General features: G+C 38.7%; 1 protein-coding gene across 3 annotated transcripts in view; it reads left to right on the forward strand.

Moving 5' to 3' along the window:
• The window catches only part of CSNK1G3 (casein kinase 1 gamma 3), a 64,134-nt gene that overhangs the window by 15,951 nt on the left and 31,771 nt on the right, over positions 1 to 16,412 (forward strand). For all 3 annotated transcript variants that reach the window (XM_054178542.1, XM_009900648.2, XM_009900650.2), the window contains exons 4-5: positions 8,090 to 8,238; positions 9,509 to 9,743. In XM_054178542.1, the coding sequence (XP_054034517.1) occupies positions 8,090 to 8,238; positions 9,509 to 9,743 (384 nt within the window). The remainder of the gene's footprint in view (positions 1 to 8,089; positions 8,239 to 9,508; positions 9,744 to 16,412) is intronic.

Genomic DNA, 16,412 nt, shown 5'->3' on the forward strand with positions numbered 1-16,412 from the left:
CCAGGTCTTGCCGAATGGCCGCATAGCCTTCAGGTGTATCAGTCAAGCCTCCCAGTTTGGTATCATCAGCAACTTGCTGAGCAGACACTCTGTCCTCTCATCAGTGTCATTGATGAAGATGTTGAACAAGTCCAGACCCAGCACTGATCCCTGGGGGACTCCACTAGTTACGACTCTCCAGCTGAACTTGGCACTATTAACCTCCACTCTTTGCACTCTATTTTGTAACCAGTTACTAGTCCATCTTACTGTCTGTTCTATCCCACACTTCCTGAGCTTGCTTACAAGGATGTTATGGGAGACAGTGTCAAAAGCCTTACTAAGGTCAAGGTAGACTGCGTATACCCATTTGGTTATGATGTCATAGAACGCTATCAGATTAATCAAGTATGACTTCCCCTTGGTAGATCCACGCTAACTATTCCTGATCATCACTTTCTCTTCCATGTGCCTAGAGATGACCACCAGAATGATCAGCTCCATCATTTTTCCAGGGATGGAGGTGAGGCTCACTGGTCTGTAGTTTCCTGGAACCTCTTTCTTGCCCTTTTTGAGGACTGGAGTGACACTGGCTTTCCTCCAGTCCTCAGGCACCTCTCCTGTCTGCCAGGATTTTGCAAAATGATGGAGAACGGTAGAGCAACAACATCAAGTTGCTCTCTCAACACTCTTGGGTGTGTCTCATCAGGCCCCATGGACTTGTGATCAATATGATCCCTAACCCAGTCTTCATTGACTAGTGGAGAGTCTTCCCTCCTCCAGGCTTTCTCTCCTTCATCCAAGGTCTGGAGTTCACAGGGGCTGGTATTTAGCAACTCTGCCTTCTCTGAATCCTCAGTTATCAGGGCTGCCTCCTTGTTCAGAAGTGGGCCCACACTTTCCCTGTTCTTCCTTTTCCTACTGATATATTTGAAGAAGCCCTTCTTGTTCTCTTGTACTTCCTTTGCCAGCTTCAGTAAAGTAAGTAAGTAAAGTAAGAGGGCTTTGACCTTTCTTTTGCCTTCTTACATGCCCTGACTACTTCTCTATAGTTCTCTGAAGTGACAAGTCCCTTCTTCCATGAACTGTAAATTTCTTCCGTGAGATTTCCTTCACAAGCTCCTTGCTCCTCCATACAGGTCTCCTAGTATACCTACCTGATTTTTTTTCTCTAGGGAATGCATCTATCTTGGGCTTGGAGGAAGTGGCATTTAAAATTTATGGAATTAATAGAAAAGTTTTGTACTCTAAATAGTTTTTATATTAATATTTTACACCTTCATTTTTTCTCACACTAAGAAGATAAGCTGTAGAAGTAGAACTGATTTTGGGGGGGGGTGGGTATGCAATCAATAATTACTGGCTCAATTTGAGTACTGAGCAAAAAAGCTGAAGATTATTTTTTTTTAAAGGTGGATTTTTGTTTTTAATTTAAAATCCTTACCAGTGAAAAATTTTGAAGATGGTTTAATTCTTTCACAGTGAAGTACTGGGTGGTTCAGTTTCCTTTTGCAATGAGGAATCTGCATATTATTGTGTGTTGTGGTGAAGAGAGTAAATTATTTAATGTTTACTGGTTTTCCTAACATCTCTTAATAAATCTGTTGGTCATTAATCATGCTGTCTGGGAGTGTTTACAAGTCAGTGGACTGTTTTTGTACTCATCCATCTGGCAAGTTGGACAAAAGAATGGCAGGTGCCTCCTGCTGCTTAACCTGCTTTAGGAGAGCTTGTGCTGGCAATGCTGCAGTGCTTTTAAGTACCTGTCTGTATCAACAAGGGATGCCCATTGTTAAGAGTTTAATTTTTCACTTTTTTTCATTTTTCATTTTTAGAGGAGGAAAAGGTCTGATTGGCTGTGGAATACCTTGCTTCTGAAACCACTATATTAATGTTTCAGAGATGGCTATTTTGGTTTTGGCAGAGGAAAGTTAGTTTGAAATACTTTGAATGTCTGATTTTAGTTTACTTTTTGGTGGCAGACTGCCTTAGGGCTTGAGATTGAACACTACTACCAATTTAATGCTGACTGGTAGACATTGCTGTTTATAGTTTTTTTTAATTTGTTTTCTGTGTTGAAAAGGTGTTCCGTGGGCTGAAGGCTAAGAATGAAGTTCAGTACTTCAGTGTTCAGTGATTTTTCCTGTAGGTAAACACAAATATTTATCATAATGAATATGTGTTACTTCATCGAACTTCAGTTCAGACCATCTTGAGTGTGTGTGTGAGATTTGAATGTTCAATTAACACCTTTTAATTTTACTTTTTATTCTTTAAACTACAACTCTATTCAGGATATAGAATGCATGAGCTTCCGACAAAGGAAGGCTGTATTTAGGATAGCGATGGGTTATATTTTTCTTCTGTCTTTCACTGTGAATCACTAAAATTCTGGCTTTTATATGGGTGAAGACAGTGGGATTTCAGACTGCTATTGAGGTCATCTCTAGCTCATCCCTGTGGCTATAGCTATCCTGTTTGCAATTCAGCCTGTGGATGAAGATGCAGCTCAGCATGGTTTTGTCAGTGTGTCAGCATCTGTGCTATGCTATAACTCTTCCCAGGACAAAATTACTGTATGATCTCTTAATTACTATCTCAATTGGTATATTTTAATTATTTAGTAGATATTGTACTGTATCATGAAGTTGTATATCAATAACAAGTCCACTAGTGTTAGAAGTAAATTAACAATGTAAAATAAACCAATATAACTTACCCCATTTAATATTTTTTCAAAACATTTTGAGGTTAGCATCCTGCATTGGCTGTTGTTTATAGGATCAAAATTATGGAAGTTACCAGGGTTTTAAGTGAGTTAAAGCTTTTCCAAGAGTACTCTCTGTGATACATGTGCAAACATACTAATTTACTTTAAAAAAGTAGTAATTTACTGGAGCTTCAGATTTTAGAATAGAATTTAATTTCTAAACCAAGTGCATTTTTAACAGTCAGTAACAATAAAATGTGAAGATAAAGTGCCTAATTTTTAACTACAGAGATGCCAAGTAGTTCAGGGGGAGTCCTTAGTTTTACATGCGTAAGTAATGTTTTGTGAGTTCTTGTGTGTGAGTTGTCTGATTTCACAATCTGACCATGCACCTTGCTAACAGTCACTCAGTATAAATGCAAAAATGAATTTTTTTAGTAACTTCACAGGAATGTTGCTTTGAGCTGTATACTCCTGGGGTAGGTAGGTGAAAATGTGAAATTTGCTGTTAATCTGAAAGCTAATTTATTATGATTTTTTGGTAGTGTTGTCCTACTTTATATTTTCCTGCTTTGTTGCTGCTATGCAGGAGAATAAATGATAAGCAGTTAGTTGATGTGTGTTTTAATCTACTAAAAAAAATATAGGGCATAGAAAAGAATGCTATAATGTTACAAGCACTTAGGATGAATCAAATAATCTCTTAACAGGGGAGATGTCTATTCATATGCACTGTTTATGTACTGGTGACTGCTATGGTTTTGCTGTGTTGTTGGGGGAAAAGCTGACTCAGTTTTTGGTTCTGTTGTTGCTGATATACTATATAATGAAGGTTTGGCTGCTCATTTATGTGGATATGCTAATATTTATGTTTAAATGAATGATGGTATTTACAATATTTTTTTTTTTAAGTATAGTCCAACAAAAACTATGAAGAAGTATTGCTGGGACTTTTTCTTGGTTTATGACAGCCCTTTCTAGCATTTGGCTGAATGAACTATTCACAATTAACTGTTTATTTGTAAGTAATTTTTTTCCTCTGCAATAAGTGCAAGTCGTTCCATTCAGTGACCCATTACTCACCACTAAGAAACTGGGACTAGGAAAAAAAAAATTTGTTTTCCTTTTGCAGTCTCTGTTTATGAAGCAAAGTACAAGTCTGTGTATATGCAGTGTATAGAGTTGAAGGGAAAAAACTGCATAGTATGTGCTCTTTATTTGATTTTTTGATAATATTTTTTTTATTCTGGTATTTTGATGCACAATTTTCATCACAAGAGGATAATTATGCAGAATACTTAGTGCAGTTTTCTGAAAGGTAGTAGGCCTTCTGTGGTTAGCTTTTCAAGAAATTATTCTTGAAAATAAGATTATGCAAGGTGTAGGAGTGTCAGCTGCTGTTTCCTTACTTCTTCGTGTTAGCATTGGTAGTATTATCTTTACTCTGTAGTGTCTTTGTAGTAACCGATTTATGCTAATTGTCCCCTTTTGTGAGGGGTAGTTTAGTGAAAACTGGACAATGTAATCCATAAATGTGCTTAACAGTGCACACACTGAACTATAATAAGCCGAAAGTGAGGGAATAAATGAGTGCAGTGCTGTCATCTAGGCATTCCACTCTTATGCCAAAATCTCTACTGTGCACACCATATGTGACAACCATCTGACTGAGAGCTCCAGTGTCAAGTCAGATATATTTATCTAATAAAAACACAAATTAAGCTTTGCTAATATTAAATAAGTTTTCTTTTTTTCCAGCACCTCAGTGGAGACTCTTGCACACTTGTTGGGTCTGTGTGCTCAGTTTTGGAAAACAGTGACATAACAGGAGAAGTATTTTAGTTGCCTAATGAAAATTAACTTTTCTAGAGAAAAACTGGAATCCAAGCAGTATTCAAGAAGTGAACTTCCAAGTTAAGGCATCCTTGTTTTTGTAAAATGGGGTTGAAAATCATGCTAGTTTAAAACAAATTTACAGATTTTTTACAGGGCAGTTACATAAAGTATTGTGGGTAGCTTTAGTAAATTGAGTCCATTCAAGTCTAAATATCTGGGGATAAACAACTGCAATTCATATGTAAAAATAAGGTTATGGTATTCAGTGTTGTAAATTTAGAAATGAATTAAGTGTTTTAGTGTTAATGTAATTTAGTGGGACTGTGTGATACTTTTTTGTCCACAAGTAAGTTTCTTCATTAGTGGAAGAATAAAAAGTTACTTATAACTTTATAGTGACAGCACTGTTCAAAGCCTTGAATTCTGCACATAATTTTGGGGGTGTTTGTGTACCTTTTAAATGGGATTTTTGAGGGGTCTTGAATTGTAAGCAGAGTAATTATTCAGCCAGGTACTCAAGAGCACTGATTTCTCTAACGTTTTTACAAAAAGAAGGCTGGGATGTCTTAGAAGTTCCCAGTATTTCCTCCTTATAATCTTGCCCCAGAGGGTCTCAGTAGTTGAAGGCAGACTAATTCTGAATGGAAATAAAACAGATGCTCTTAACGGGTAATATGTATTGAAATATCTTGTCAACAATAGAGTGAAATATTAATTTCCTAGAAGTAAGGTTTCTTTTTCTAACTTAACCTTAAAAAAAAAATAAATAAATGTAAGAGCTTACAGGAAAACCTCAGATGCCATTTATTGCTAACGTGGATCTTTCTGACTTTTGTTTCTTCTGAATATCTATAGAGACGTAGAGAAAATGCAAGTAACAGAATGATGTTTGGTTATTGTTTTTAAGCTAAATTATTAAAATTGCTGTGACTAAAAAAGCCCAAAACCTAAGCCAGATTAACCCCCAAACATCTCTTACTTTGAACTGTTAATATGAAATAACTTCACAAACATGGGAGATTTTAGATGTAATATTTCTTATCTGCCTTGCAGATGTCAGCAACAACATGCTAAACAATTTGGGGATATTTTCAAGTTTTCTTCTGATCAGAAGATCAAATGTTCTGGGTGGAATAAGTAATGTTCTTGCCATGTAAAATAAAATGAAATTTATCACAGCTGAAATGCATATTTCTTTCCCTGGATGTATGCTTCATAGGATTTGCTGTAGTACTTTCATGATACAGTGTGGCAGAATGAAATATTAAATGTTGGTTTTGGCATCTCTGTAAGCACAGTTCTGAAACTGGCAGCTCTGCCTACAAGTCTGTCAGTGTCACAAACGCCCTTCTACAAGTGTTTAATCTTTTAGTACCATATAGTCATGCAAATTAATTCTGTAAATGTAGACAAAGTTGAGATGTCTTCTGTCATCTGTATTTTTGAAGTATGTCTAATACATTAAAATGCTATTAAGAAGCAGAGCAGATGCAGTGGTAATAGAGGAGAGTAACTTCTCTTTAAAATATTTTGAAGTTAATGTCTTCAAATGTGGAAATATGAAAATAGATTCTCAGGATGCGTTCCAGACCATTACAAATGGTATTTTTTCCAGTGATTTTGTTTCTTTTCAAAAGACAAAGTGGTGGTGGTGTTTTTTTTGTGGTGCGTGGGGTTTTTTGTGTGGCTGTGTGGGTTTTTTTGTTTGTTTTTTTGTTTGTTTGTTTTTTTTAATGGGGGCTTACATTCTTGTGCATCTTTTTCAGAACTGCATTTTACTACTGCAGATAGATCCACATTTCCATGTGTGATTTCATAATACTGCAAAGTAGAGGCAAGACAGGAAACTTACAGTTAATGAAATCCCCTTACGTGTACAAATATATTTTCTGATCCTTTATCTGATGATTGTGGGTGATTTTTTTGTTGGTTTTACTGTGTTCTGAGGCAGTGTACAGTGTTTCATTACTAGCAGTAAGCTTTCCAAAGTGGTTGTGATTATGCATGTGAATACGTGTATTAGCGTAGGTATGGCTGTAATCATACATAAATGGAAGCTTTAGTTTTCAGAAAATGGAACTGTTAAACTCTTAAGGCATTATGTTTTTGTCTTTGGTACTTGTAGGGAAAGATTAACAAAAATGCTACATTCAGTTTCTTTTTTGGTAAAATTGTGAGTTGGAGTTTTTTACCCAGAGCTGTAGTGGATACAATTAAAAATTGGTGCTCTGAGTGCAAATAGCACTTTAGTAAGGTGTGAAAAACTTGAGACCTGATGTCCCTTAAATGACACCTAGATTCACTGATGTCTTTATTTTCATACTTGCATTTGATCTGTGGAGAAGGAAGGCAAAATCCAGTGTTTAATCATTAGAGTGTTCTAAAAATAGATCTTGTAGTTCTCGATAGTACAGTATTGTAATAAAAGACACCATAGAAAAAGCACACAGGAAAGGACAAGTACACTTTTAGAGAACTGGTTATTTAGAGAAAATGAGATGCATACTAGAGAACAATCAACTAAAAACTTCAAGGTAACTAGCTTCCTTAATGAAAGCCATCCTGCTGAATGTCTCCTTCTCTGGAAACATTCAAGAACCTTCTGGATGTGTTCCTGTGTGGTCGTCTCTAGGTGATCCTGCTCTGGCAAGGGGATTGGACTAGATGATCTTCTGAGGTTCCTTCCAACCCCTAACATTCTGTGATTCTGTAACTGAGGAAGTCTTGTGTGTATGAGGAAGTGCAATGATGTCATGCTTTTCTAATTACATGGGCACACAATGCATATGTACAAAAAGGTGGAAGTAAAACTGGATCATAAGGCTTTAAAAACAGTATTTTAAACTTCTGAGTTGCCTGGCTTCTTAAGGCAGTTGTTTATCTGAAGCTAGAAATTCCAGAAGTGCAGGATATTTTTGTATTAATTTTTATAAGAGATATATATACTCTAATCACTACATTGATAGTGTAGATGAGTATATATGAAGATACATGAAGACAGAATGTGGCATTATTGCTAGTGCAGTTGTGAATACAGTGCTTGAGAATATCAAACATTTCTAGTTTGTTTTTTTTAATTCTTGCATTTATTTTGTCAAATACTCTTTCAGGAAGTACTTTCTAGTAACTTGAGGATTATTCATTAATTCCTTTCGGATTCTTAAATTATTTGTATTGATATTAAGGTGGGCTTATTCCTGAATGTAGGTTAGTCATAGCCTTAATTTAAATATGTATTTATTTGAAAAGCATCTTATTGAAGCCCTTCTTCATTTTAAAACCCTGTTCCACTTTGCTGTTATGAAACCCAACATATTTTTGTCTGACTTTTTAATTAAGAAAGCTTTAAATCTTTCACAAGTCAAACATGTAATAGTCAAAATATTTAATGGAACTAGTTGTCCTGTTTCATCTTTTACCTATAGTTTTTAGGAGGTTTTAACTGCTTTTTTTTATGAAAAATATATTTTACTTCAGATCAACTTGAAATTGGGTAAAAAGGTTATTGATATGTTCATTAATGTTATTTACCCATTATAATTACTTTGTGCCTTCATTTTACAGATGGAATACCTCAGGTTTACTATTTTGGCCCATGTGGCAAGTATAATGCTATGGTGATAGAACTACTTGGACCTAGTTTGGAAGATTTATTTGACTTGTGTGGTAGGACATTTTCCCTTAAAACGGTTCTTATGATAGCCATACAGTTGGTAAGTAGATAAGTTGTTAATCTGAGTATTCATTAGAATAACTAAGTCAGTCTTCAAGGGATTAAATGCTTATTTCACTTACACAATTTGTAGTTCCTGTGTTTTAAATTGATATTGGTAGCTTCTAAAGAACCTGGGATACTGTTTTAGAAGAAAGACTGGTTTAGATCACTTTCATTTACTTTGTTCTAGTTTTGCAAGAATCATTGCATGAATGCAGTTTCATTGTTCCTTCTGAGTATTTGTAGTTACAGCTCAAAATAGTTAATTTTAGTTTTGACATATTCTATGCATGAAAACTATCATGAAATAAAAACAGTTGTAGTCCAGGAAAAAACTTGGGTGATGGGATGCCTAAATAGCAAAAATACATTTTCTGGGAATTGTTAGAAAGAAAGACCAAACAAAATCCCCCAAAGCTTTGCAGAAATACTAAAAGAGAGAAAATTGTTTCATGAGGGTTTTTTTTTTTTTGCCTCGTCCTGATTTGGTTCCCACCCGAGGGAGGGTTGAAGTGGAAAGAGAAAGAAATGAGGCTGTGCATGTTTAACTTGATGCAGTGATTTCTAAATAAGTCCTTATAAAATATTAATGATACTGTTTCTCTACTTCCCTAAATAGGGTACCCACAATGTGCAAAAATAGTTGTTTAAAACACAACTGTAATTGCATAATAGGCCTGCAACTGTAGACATATTCAGCTTATCTATAAGCAAACCATCAAAGTTGTGGGGTGCTTTTTTGTTTGTCTTTTTAAATGCTCAAATCATCACAAGTCCACAGGTCATCTTTAGTTAATACTTCTTGTTCCTTTCTGAACATACAAATTGTATCAGAAAACAAATTAATCTAGAATAAAGGTTTATATGCACAGTGGTGAACTTCCAGTGTTTGTTTTTTTTATGCCTTTGATATATAATCAATCTACGTGGAACTTTGCTGCTCAGTGTTTGATGACATAATTTCTGATTATAGTTCTAATGTACACAATGTAATTAGTGCCAGCTGTTCTTAAAGGTAACTTGGTTATAGTCTGCTTCATGTCATGTATGAACGTTTCCAATACACCACATCATGTGTCTTCTTGGGGGATGTGTACAGTTTTCATTGACTAACTAGGAGATACCCACATACAAAGAACAATAGCATTTGGGTTTAAAGTAATAGGTGGGTGATTTGTTCTAAATACAAAGTCAATATAAATTATGTAACAATGTAAGTTATGTGGCAAACTTAAACTTACTGTTGTTTTGTATTTTATTTTTTAAAGATTTCTCGTATGGAGTATGTCCATTCAAAGAACTTGATATACAGAGATGTAAAACCTGAGAACTTCTTAATAGGACAACCTGGAAACAAAACCCAGCAAATTATTCACATTATAGATTTTGGGTTGGCAAAGGAGTATATAGATCCAGAAACAAAGAAGCACATACCATATCGGGAACACAAGAGCCTTACAGGAACAGCTAGATACATGAGTATAAATACACATTTAGGAAAAGGTATGTGTGGTTTTAAAGTGCAGAAACACAGGAATTAACAGCTGTCATTGTCTGAAATCCTCTTATTTTCAATTTGTAATTTTTCATGGTCTGTAGTAACAAGAACTGCATGTTTTGTGTACTGTGCAAAATCAGTTTGTATGAAAATACTATTTAGTTGAATAATGTTCTCTAGGTCTCTAGTACTCATGGTCATGTCTCAGGAAATAATTGTTATTTTTCTTAGCTACCTATAGAAGATAAGATGTATTTTCTTGTCTCATAACATCTTCATGCTGCCTTCTCTGTTTTGACATCTTTGAAACATGCCATGTAGTGGAATAAAAGTAGCTTATATTTGATGCTGATTTCTTGTCTTTTAGCTTTTTTAATACTTATACTCTTAATGAAACTTTGTCAAACTAGTTGAAGATGATGCTAGTGTTGTATATATGATGAGCTAAAGAAGTGATAGGATAGGATATCTCTGGAGAGGTAAGTTGTTATTACTAAATGAATAAATTTACAATGATAGAACCATTTAGGTTGGAAAAGACCATCCATTAAGATCATTGAGTCTAACTGTAAACCAAGCACTGCCGAGTCCATTGCTAAACTATGTCCTTAAGCATCACGTCTTTTCAGCATCAGGGATGGTGACTCAAATACTTCACTGGGCAGTCTGTCCCAATGCTTAACAGCCATTTCAATGAAGACATTTTCCCTAATACCAAATCAAAACCACCTTGCTATGACTGCTTTAGTTAAAGTCTCCATTTCTCCAGGGTAATTACTTCCAGTTCCCTCAGCTGCTCCAGACAAGACTTGTTCTCTAGATCTTCCACCAGCTTCATTGCTTTTCTTTGGACATTCTCCCACACCTCAAATGTAGTTAAATATTAAGTATTTTTTAATACTAATGTTATAATATATTTCTTCTAAAGGACAATATTTAGGCATGTGCCTTTTTCAGAAAGGAATTGAATTACCTTGTCTATAGGCAAGGTGTGTTTTTGCTTAAGAAGCTTCTTAACTCTGCTTTTCTCTTGGTGCCTGCCTCAGTCTCAAAATAGAGATGAAAGACCTGTCTTACTTTCTTGAGTACTAAATTAACTTCAGATACGCTTTTTCTATGAAAGTGTAAATAAAGATTATATGCAATTACTTTATGCCAAATGTAGAACTGTGCTTGCAAAATGTCATTCATAACCCTTCAGAAAAGCAAATTTGCAGTATCTTGAAGCAAGCTGAAGAATGCAGAGATTTTCCAAATTAAACAAAGCTTGCAAATCTTCAAAACAGGAGAGACATAAGCAGGTACATTTAACTGACGATGGAGAGAAGATAACTTTTTATGTTAGCATTTCACAGTCAGAATTGTTTTGATTGGAAAAGACCTTTATGATCATTGAGTCCAATCATTATCTAACTCTGCCATAAAGTCTGGTGCTAAACCATGTCCCTTAGCACCACATCTCTTTGTCCTTTTAAATATTTCCAAGGATTGAAATTCAACCACCTGCCTGGGGAGCCTATTCCAGTGTTTTGTAACCCTTTTGGTGAGGAAGTTTCGTCTAATACCTGATCTAATCCTCCCCTGCTGCAACTTGAGACCATTTCCTCTCGTCCTGTTACTTTTTACTAGGGAGGAGAGACCAACACCTGCCTCACTACCCTACCATCTCCTTTCAGGAACTTGTAGAGAGTGAGAAGTTCTCCCCTTAGCCATCTCTTCTCCAGACTAAACAACCCTACTTCCCATAGTTGCTACTTGTAAGACTTGTTCTCCAAACCCTTCACTAGCTTTGTTGCTCCTCTGGATATCACAGTACATTAGAGGTTGGAAGGGACCTCAAGAGATCAAGTCCAATTGTCCTGCCAAAGCAGGATTGCTTAGGGTTTTCTGTACAGGAATGCATCCAGTTGGGCTTTGAACCATCTCCAGAGAACGAGACTCCACAACCTCGATGGACAGCCTGTTCCAGTGCTCTGTTGCCTTCATTGTAAATTTCTCCTTATGTTGAGGTGAAATCTTCAATGTTGAAGTTTGAACCCATTGTTTGTTGTCTTATTAGTGTGCACCACTGAAAAGAGAGAGGCCCATCCACTTGACACCCACCCCTCAGATACTTATACACATTGATGAGATCCCCTCCCAGTCTTCTCAAAACTAAACAGCCCCAGGGATCTCAGTCTGTCTTCATAGGGGAGTTGCTGAAGTCCCTTAATCATCCTCATGACTCTCTCCAGCAGTCTTTCTCTTGAACTGCGGAGCCCAAAACTGGACACAGTATTCCAGGTGTTGTCTCATCAGGGCAGAGTAGAGGGGTAGAAGTACCTTCCTAGACCTGCTGGACACACTTTTCTTGAGGCACCCCAGAATACCATTGGATCTCTTGGCCACAGGGGCACATTGTTGTCCCATGGAGAACTTGCTGTCCAATAGGACTCCAGGGTCTTTCTCCATGGAGCTGCTTTCCAGCAGGCCAACCCCTAACCTGTACTGGTGCCTGTTGTTATTCCTCCCCAGATGTAGGACCCTGCACTTGTCCTTATTGAATTTCATGAGGTTTGCCTGCACCCAGGTCTCCAGCCTGTCCAGATTGTGTGGGATGGCAGTGCAGCCTGACATGGTGTCATCAAACCCCTGTTTTGTATCATCAGCAAACTTGCCGAGGGTCCTCTCAATCCCCTCATCCAAGTTGTTGATCTTGGACAAAACTGGATCCAGTACTGATCCCTGGGGAACACCACAGGCCTCCAAGTTGACTCTGTGCCACTGATGAAAGCTCTGGGAGCTGTTGAGCCAGTTTTCAATCCACCTCACAGACCAACTGTCTATGGTGCATTTCTTCAGCTTTTCTATGAGGATGTTATGGGAGACAGGATCAAAAGCCTTACTGAAGTCAAGGTATATAACATCCACTGCTCTTCCCTCATCCACCCATTTGGTCATAGTTTCATCGAAGGCTATCAGATTAGTCAGGCAGGATCTCCCCTTGGTAATCCAGGTTGGCTGCTCCTGATAACCGTCTTCCATGTGATTAGAGATGACTTCTAGGATGAGCTACTCCCATCATGTCAGAGATGGAAGTGAGGCTGATGGGTCTGTAGTTACCTGGGTCTTCCTTCTTGCCTTTTTTGAAGACTGGAGTGACATTTGCTTTCTTCTAATCATCAGGCACCTCTCCTGTTCTCCATGGCTTTTCAAAAACGATGGAGAGAGCATCAGCAACAGTATCAGTCAGCTCTCTCAGCACTTGTGGATGTGCTCCATCAGGGCCCATAGATTTGTTTGTCTTTAGTTGGTATAAGAGATCTCTAACGTGGTCCTGACTGACCAGTGGAATGTCCACATCCCTCCAGTTCTCCTCTCTTGCTTCTACAGACTGAGGCTCCCAAGGGCTGGTCTTAGCAGCATTCAGCAACTCTGCTGTTTCTGCATCATCAGTTGCCGTATCTCCCATATCATTCAATAGTGTGCCCAACTTTTACCTGTGCTTCCTTTTATCATTGATGCATTAAAAAAGTCTCATCTTGTTCTCTTTCACCCCCTGGTGAGATTCAGTTCTAAGAGGGCCTTGGTCTTCCTTGTTGCATCTCTATATTCTCTGCTTCTATCTCTATAATCCTCCCAGTTGAGCAGACTCTTCTTTCCACATGTTGTAAACCTCCTTTTTCTTTTTGAGTTTTACTAAGAGTTCCTTACTTATCCATGCAGGTCTTCTCACATTATTTTTTCTCAAGGGAATACATTTTTCTTGAGCTCAGAGGGGGTAATGTTTAATTTTGAACCAGTTCTCTTGGGCTCTCCTTCCTTCCAGAGCCCTAGTCCACTGGATATTTCTAGGTAGAGTTTTAAAGAGGGTGAAGTTAGCCCTCTTAAAGTCCAGGGCTGAAATTTTACTTATCACCCTGCTTTTTTGTCTATTAAAATTAAACTCTACCATGTCATGGTCACTACAATCAAGATTATCGCCAGCCAGTCCTCCTTTGTTAATATCAGGTCCAGCATTGCACTTCTCCTTGTTGGCTCTTCAACTACTTGAAGGAGAAAGTTGTCACCAATGCACTGCAGGAGCCTTTTGGACTGTTTATGCTTGGCTGTGTGATCTTTCCAACTAATATCAGAGTGGTTGAAGTCACCCATGAGCACCAGGGCACTTGATCTTGAGGCTGCTTCAAGCTGCCTGTAGAAGGCCTCATCAACAGCTTCTTCCTGGTGTGGTGGTTTGTAGTAAACACCCACAACCCTATCACCTGTGTTTGCATGTCCCTTCATTCTTGCCCATAAGCTTTCAACACTTATCTCCTCCTGGGTTAAGCTCAACACATTCTAGTTGCTTATTCATATAGAGAGCAACTCTACCTTGTCAGTCATGGAAGTGAGGTTTAAATCCCTGGTGACTGGAAAAAAGGAAATGTTATTCCCATTTTTAAAAAGGGTAGAATAGAGGATCCTAGGAGCTACTGTCCTGTCAGCCTCACCTCTGCGCCTGGGAAGATCATGGAACAGATCCTTGTGGAATAGAATAGACCAAACCAGGTTGGAAGAGACCTTCAAGATCATGTCCAACCTATCAACTAATACAACACCACCTAATCAACTAAACCATGCAACCAAGCACCCCATCAAGTCTCCTTCTGAACACCTCCAATGATGGTGACTCCACCACCTCCCCGGGCAGCCCATTCCAATGGGCAATCACTCTCTCTGTATAGAACTTCTTCCTAACATCCAGCCTAAACCTCCCCTGGCACAGCCTGAGACTGTGTCCTCTTGTTCTGGTGCTGGTTGCTTGGGAGAAAAGACCAACTTCTGCCTGTCTGCAGCCTCCCTTCAGGTAGTTGTAGAGAGCAATAAGGTCACCCCTGAGTCTCCTCCAGGCTAAGCAACCCCAGCTCCCTCAGCCTCTCCTCATAGGGCTTGTGCTCCAAACCCCTCACCAACTTCATTGCCCTACTCTGGACACGTTCCAGCAAGTCAACATCCTTCCTAAACTAAGGAGCCCAGAACTGGACACAGTACTCAAGGTGTGGCCTAACGAGTGCAGTGTACAGGGGCAGAATGACCTCCCTGCTCCTGCTGGCCACACTGTTCCTGATGCAGGCCAGGATGCCATTGGCCCTCTTGGCTGTCTGGGCACACTGCAGGCTCATGTTCAGTCTACCGTTGACCAGCACCCCTAGGTCCCTCTCTGCCTGGCTGCTCTCCAGATGACATGCTGAGGCACATGAAGGACAGGGAAGTGGTTCCAGACAGCCAGCATGTCTTTAATAGGGTCAAATCCTGCCTTACCAACCCTAGTGGCTTTCCATGACCAAGTGACTGTATCAGTGGACAGGGGCTGATCTATGGATGTGATCTGTCTTGACTTCTTCAATGCCTTTTACATGGTCTCCCCCAGCATCCTCCTTGCCAGGTTGGAGAGGTACAGATTTGATGAGTGGACTGTTCAATGGATAAGGAATTGGTTGTATCCAGAAGGTGCTGCTCAAGGGCTTGAATTCCAGATGGAGATCAGTGACAGGTGGTGTCCCTCAGAGGTCTATACTGGGATCTGTACTATTTAGTATTTTTGTCAGTGATCTTGGCAGCATGATTGAGTGCACCATCAGCAAGTGTGCAGATTACACCAAGCTGAGTGGTATTGTTGATATGTCAGAGGGACAGGATATCGAGGGACCTGGACAAACTGGAGAGGTGGGCCCAGGTGAACCTCATGAGGTTCAACAAGAACAAATGTAGGGTCCTCTACCTGGGTCAGAACAATTCTCTCTATCAATACAGTCTGGGAGAGGAGGTGGTACAAAGCAGCCCTGTGGAAAAGGACATGGAGAAGCTGATGGACGAAAAGCTGAACATGAGCTTGCAACCCAGAAGGCCAATGGCATCCTGGGCTGCATCAAAAGAAGCATGAGAAGTGATTCTGCCACTTTGCTCTGTTAAGAACTGATCTAGACTACTGCGTCCAGCTCTGGAACCCCCAATACAGCAAGAATCTGGACCCAGTGGTGCAGCGGAGGGCCATGAAAATGAGCAGGGGCTTGAAAACACCTCTGCTACAAAGACAGGCTGAGGGAGCTGTAGTGATAAGACTTGGGGCAATGGTTTAAAACTAGAGAAGAGTAGATTTAGATTTAGAGATTCTCCAACTGACGAATCAGATTCTGAATGACCAACAAAGAATCCCGGTTGGTTCTGTGTTGTCTGTGATGCACAGTCTGAGAAGCAACCGGCAATTTAATGTCTTTTATTTTATGTTGTCCCACAACTGCAGATTCATCAGAAAGCTCAGGTCTAACAGATAGCCTCAGTTTTTGTCCATCAACTTCTACAGATAGCTTTTCAGTATTTCCAAAGGGAGTGACTCCACAACCTCTTTGAGCAACCTGTGCCTGTAATAACGTGTTCTGTAGTATGTGAGGAGCAGAAAACTTTCCCTACTTTCTTACCAATTTAAGTAGTTATTTTTATAGTAGTTGCAGATGAAGTTCAGGAGATGGATAAAAGGTTTATTTTTATTTAGTATTTATTAGAGGTAATGGCCATATGTTCAAAGTAGTGTTTTTCTGTGGCTAGCAGTTAAATTTATTTCCACTATGGGATTGAAACCATATCTGAGACCTGGCCTACTGGAACACATTTTTTTTGCTTTCTCTTACACTGGAAATATGGTATACCAGTGT

The sequence above is a fragment of the Dryobates pubescens genome, chromosome Z (assembly GCF_014839835.1).
Source record: "Dryobates pubescens isolate bDryPub1 chromosome Z, bDryPub1.pri, whole genome shotgun sequence".
Classification (NCBI taxonomy): Eukaryota; Metazoa; Chordata; class Aves; order Piciformes; family Picidae; genus Dryobates; species Dryobates pubescens.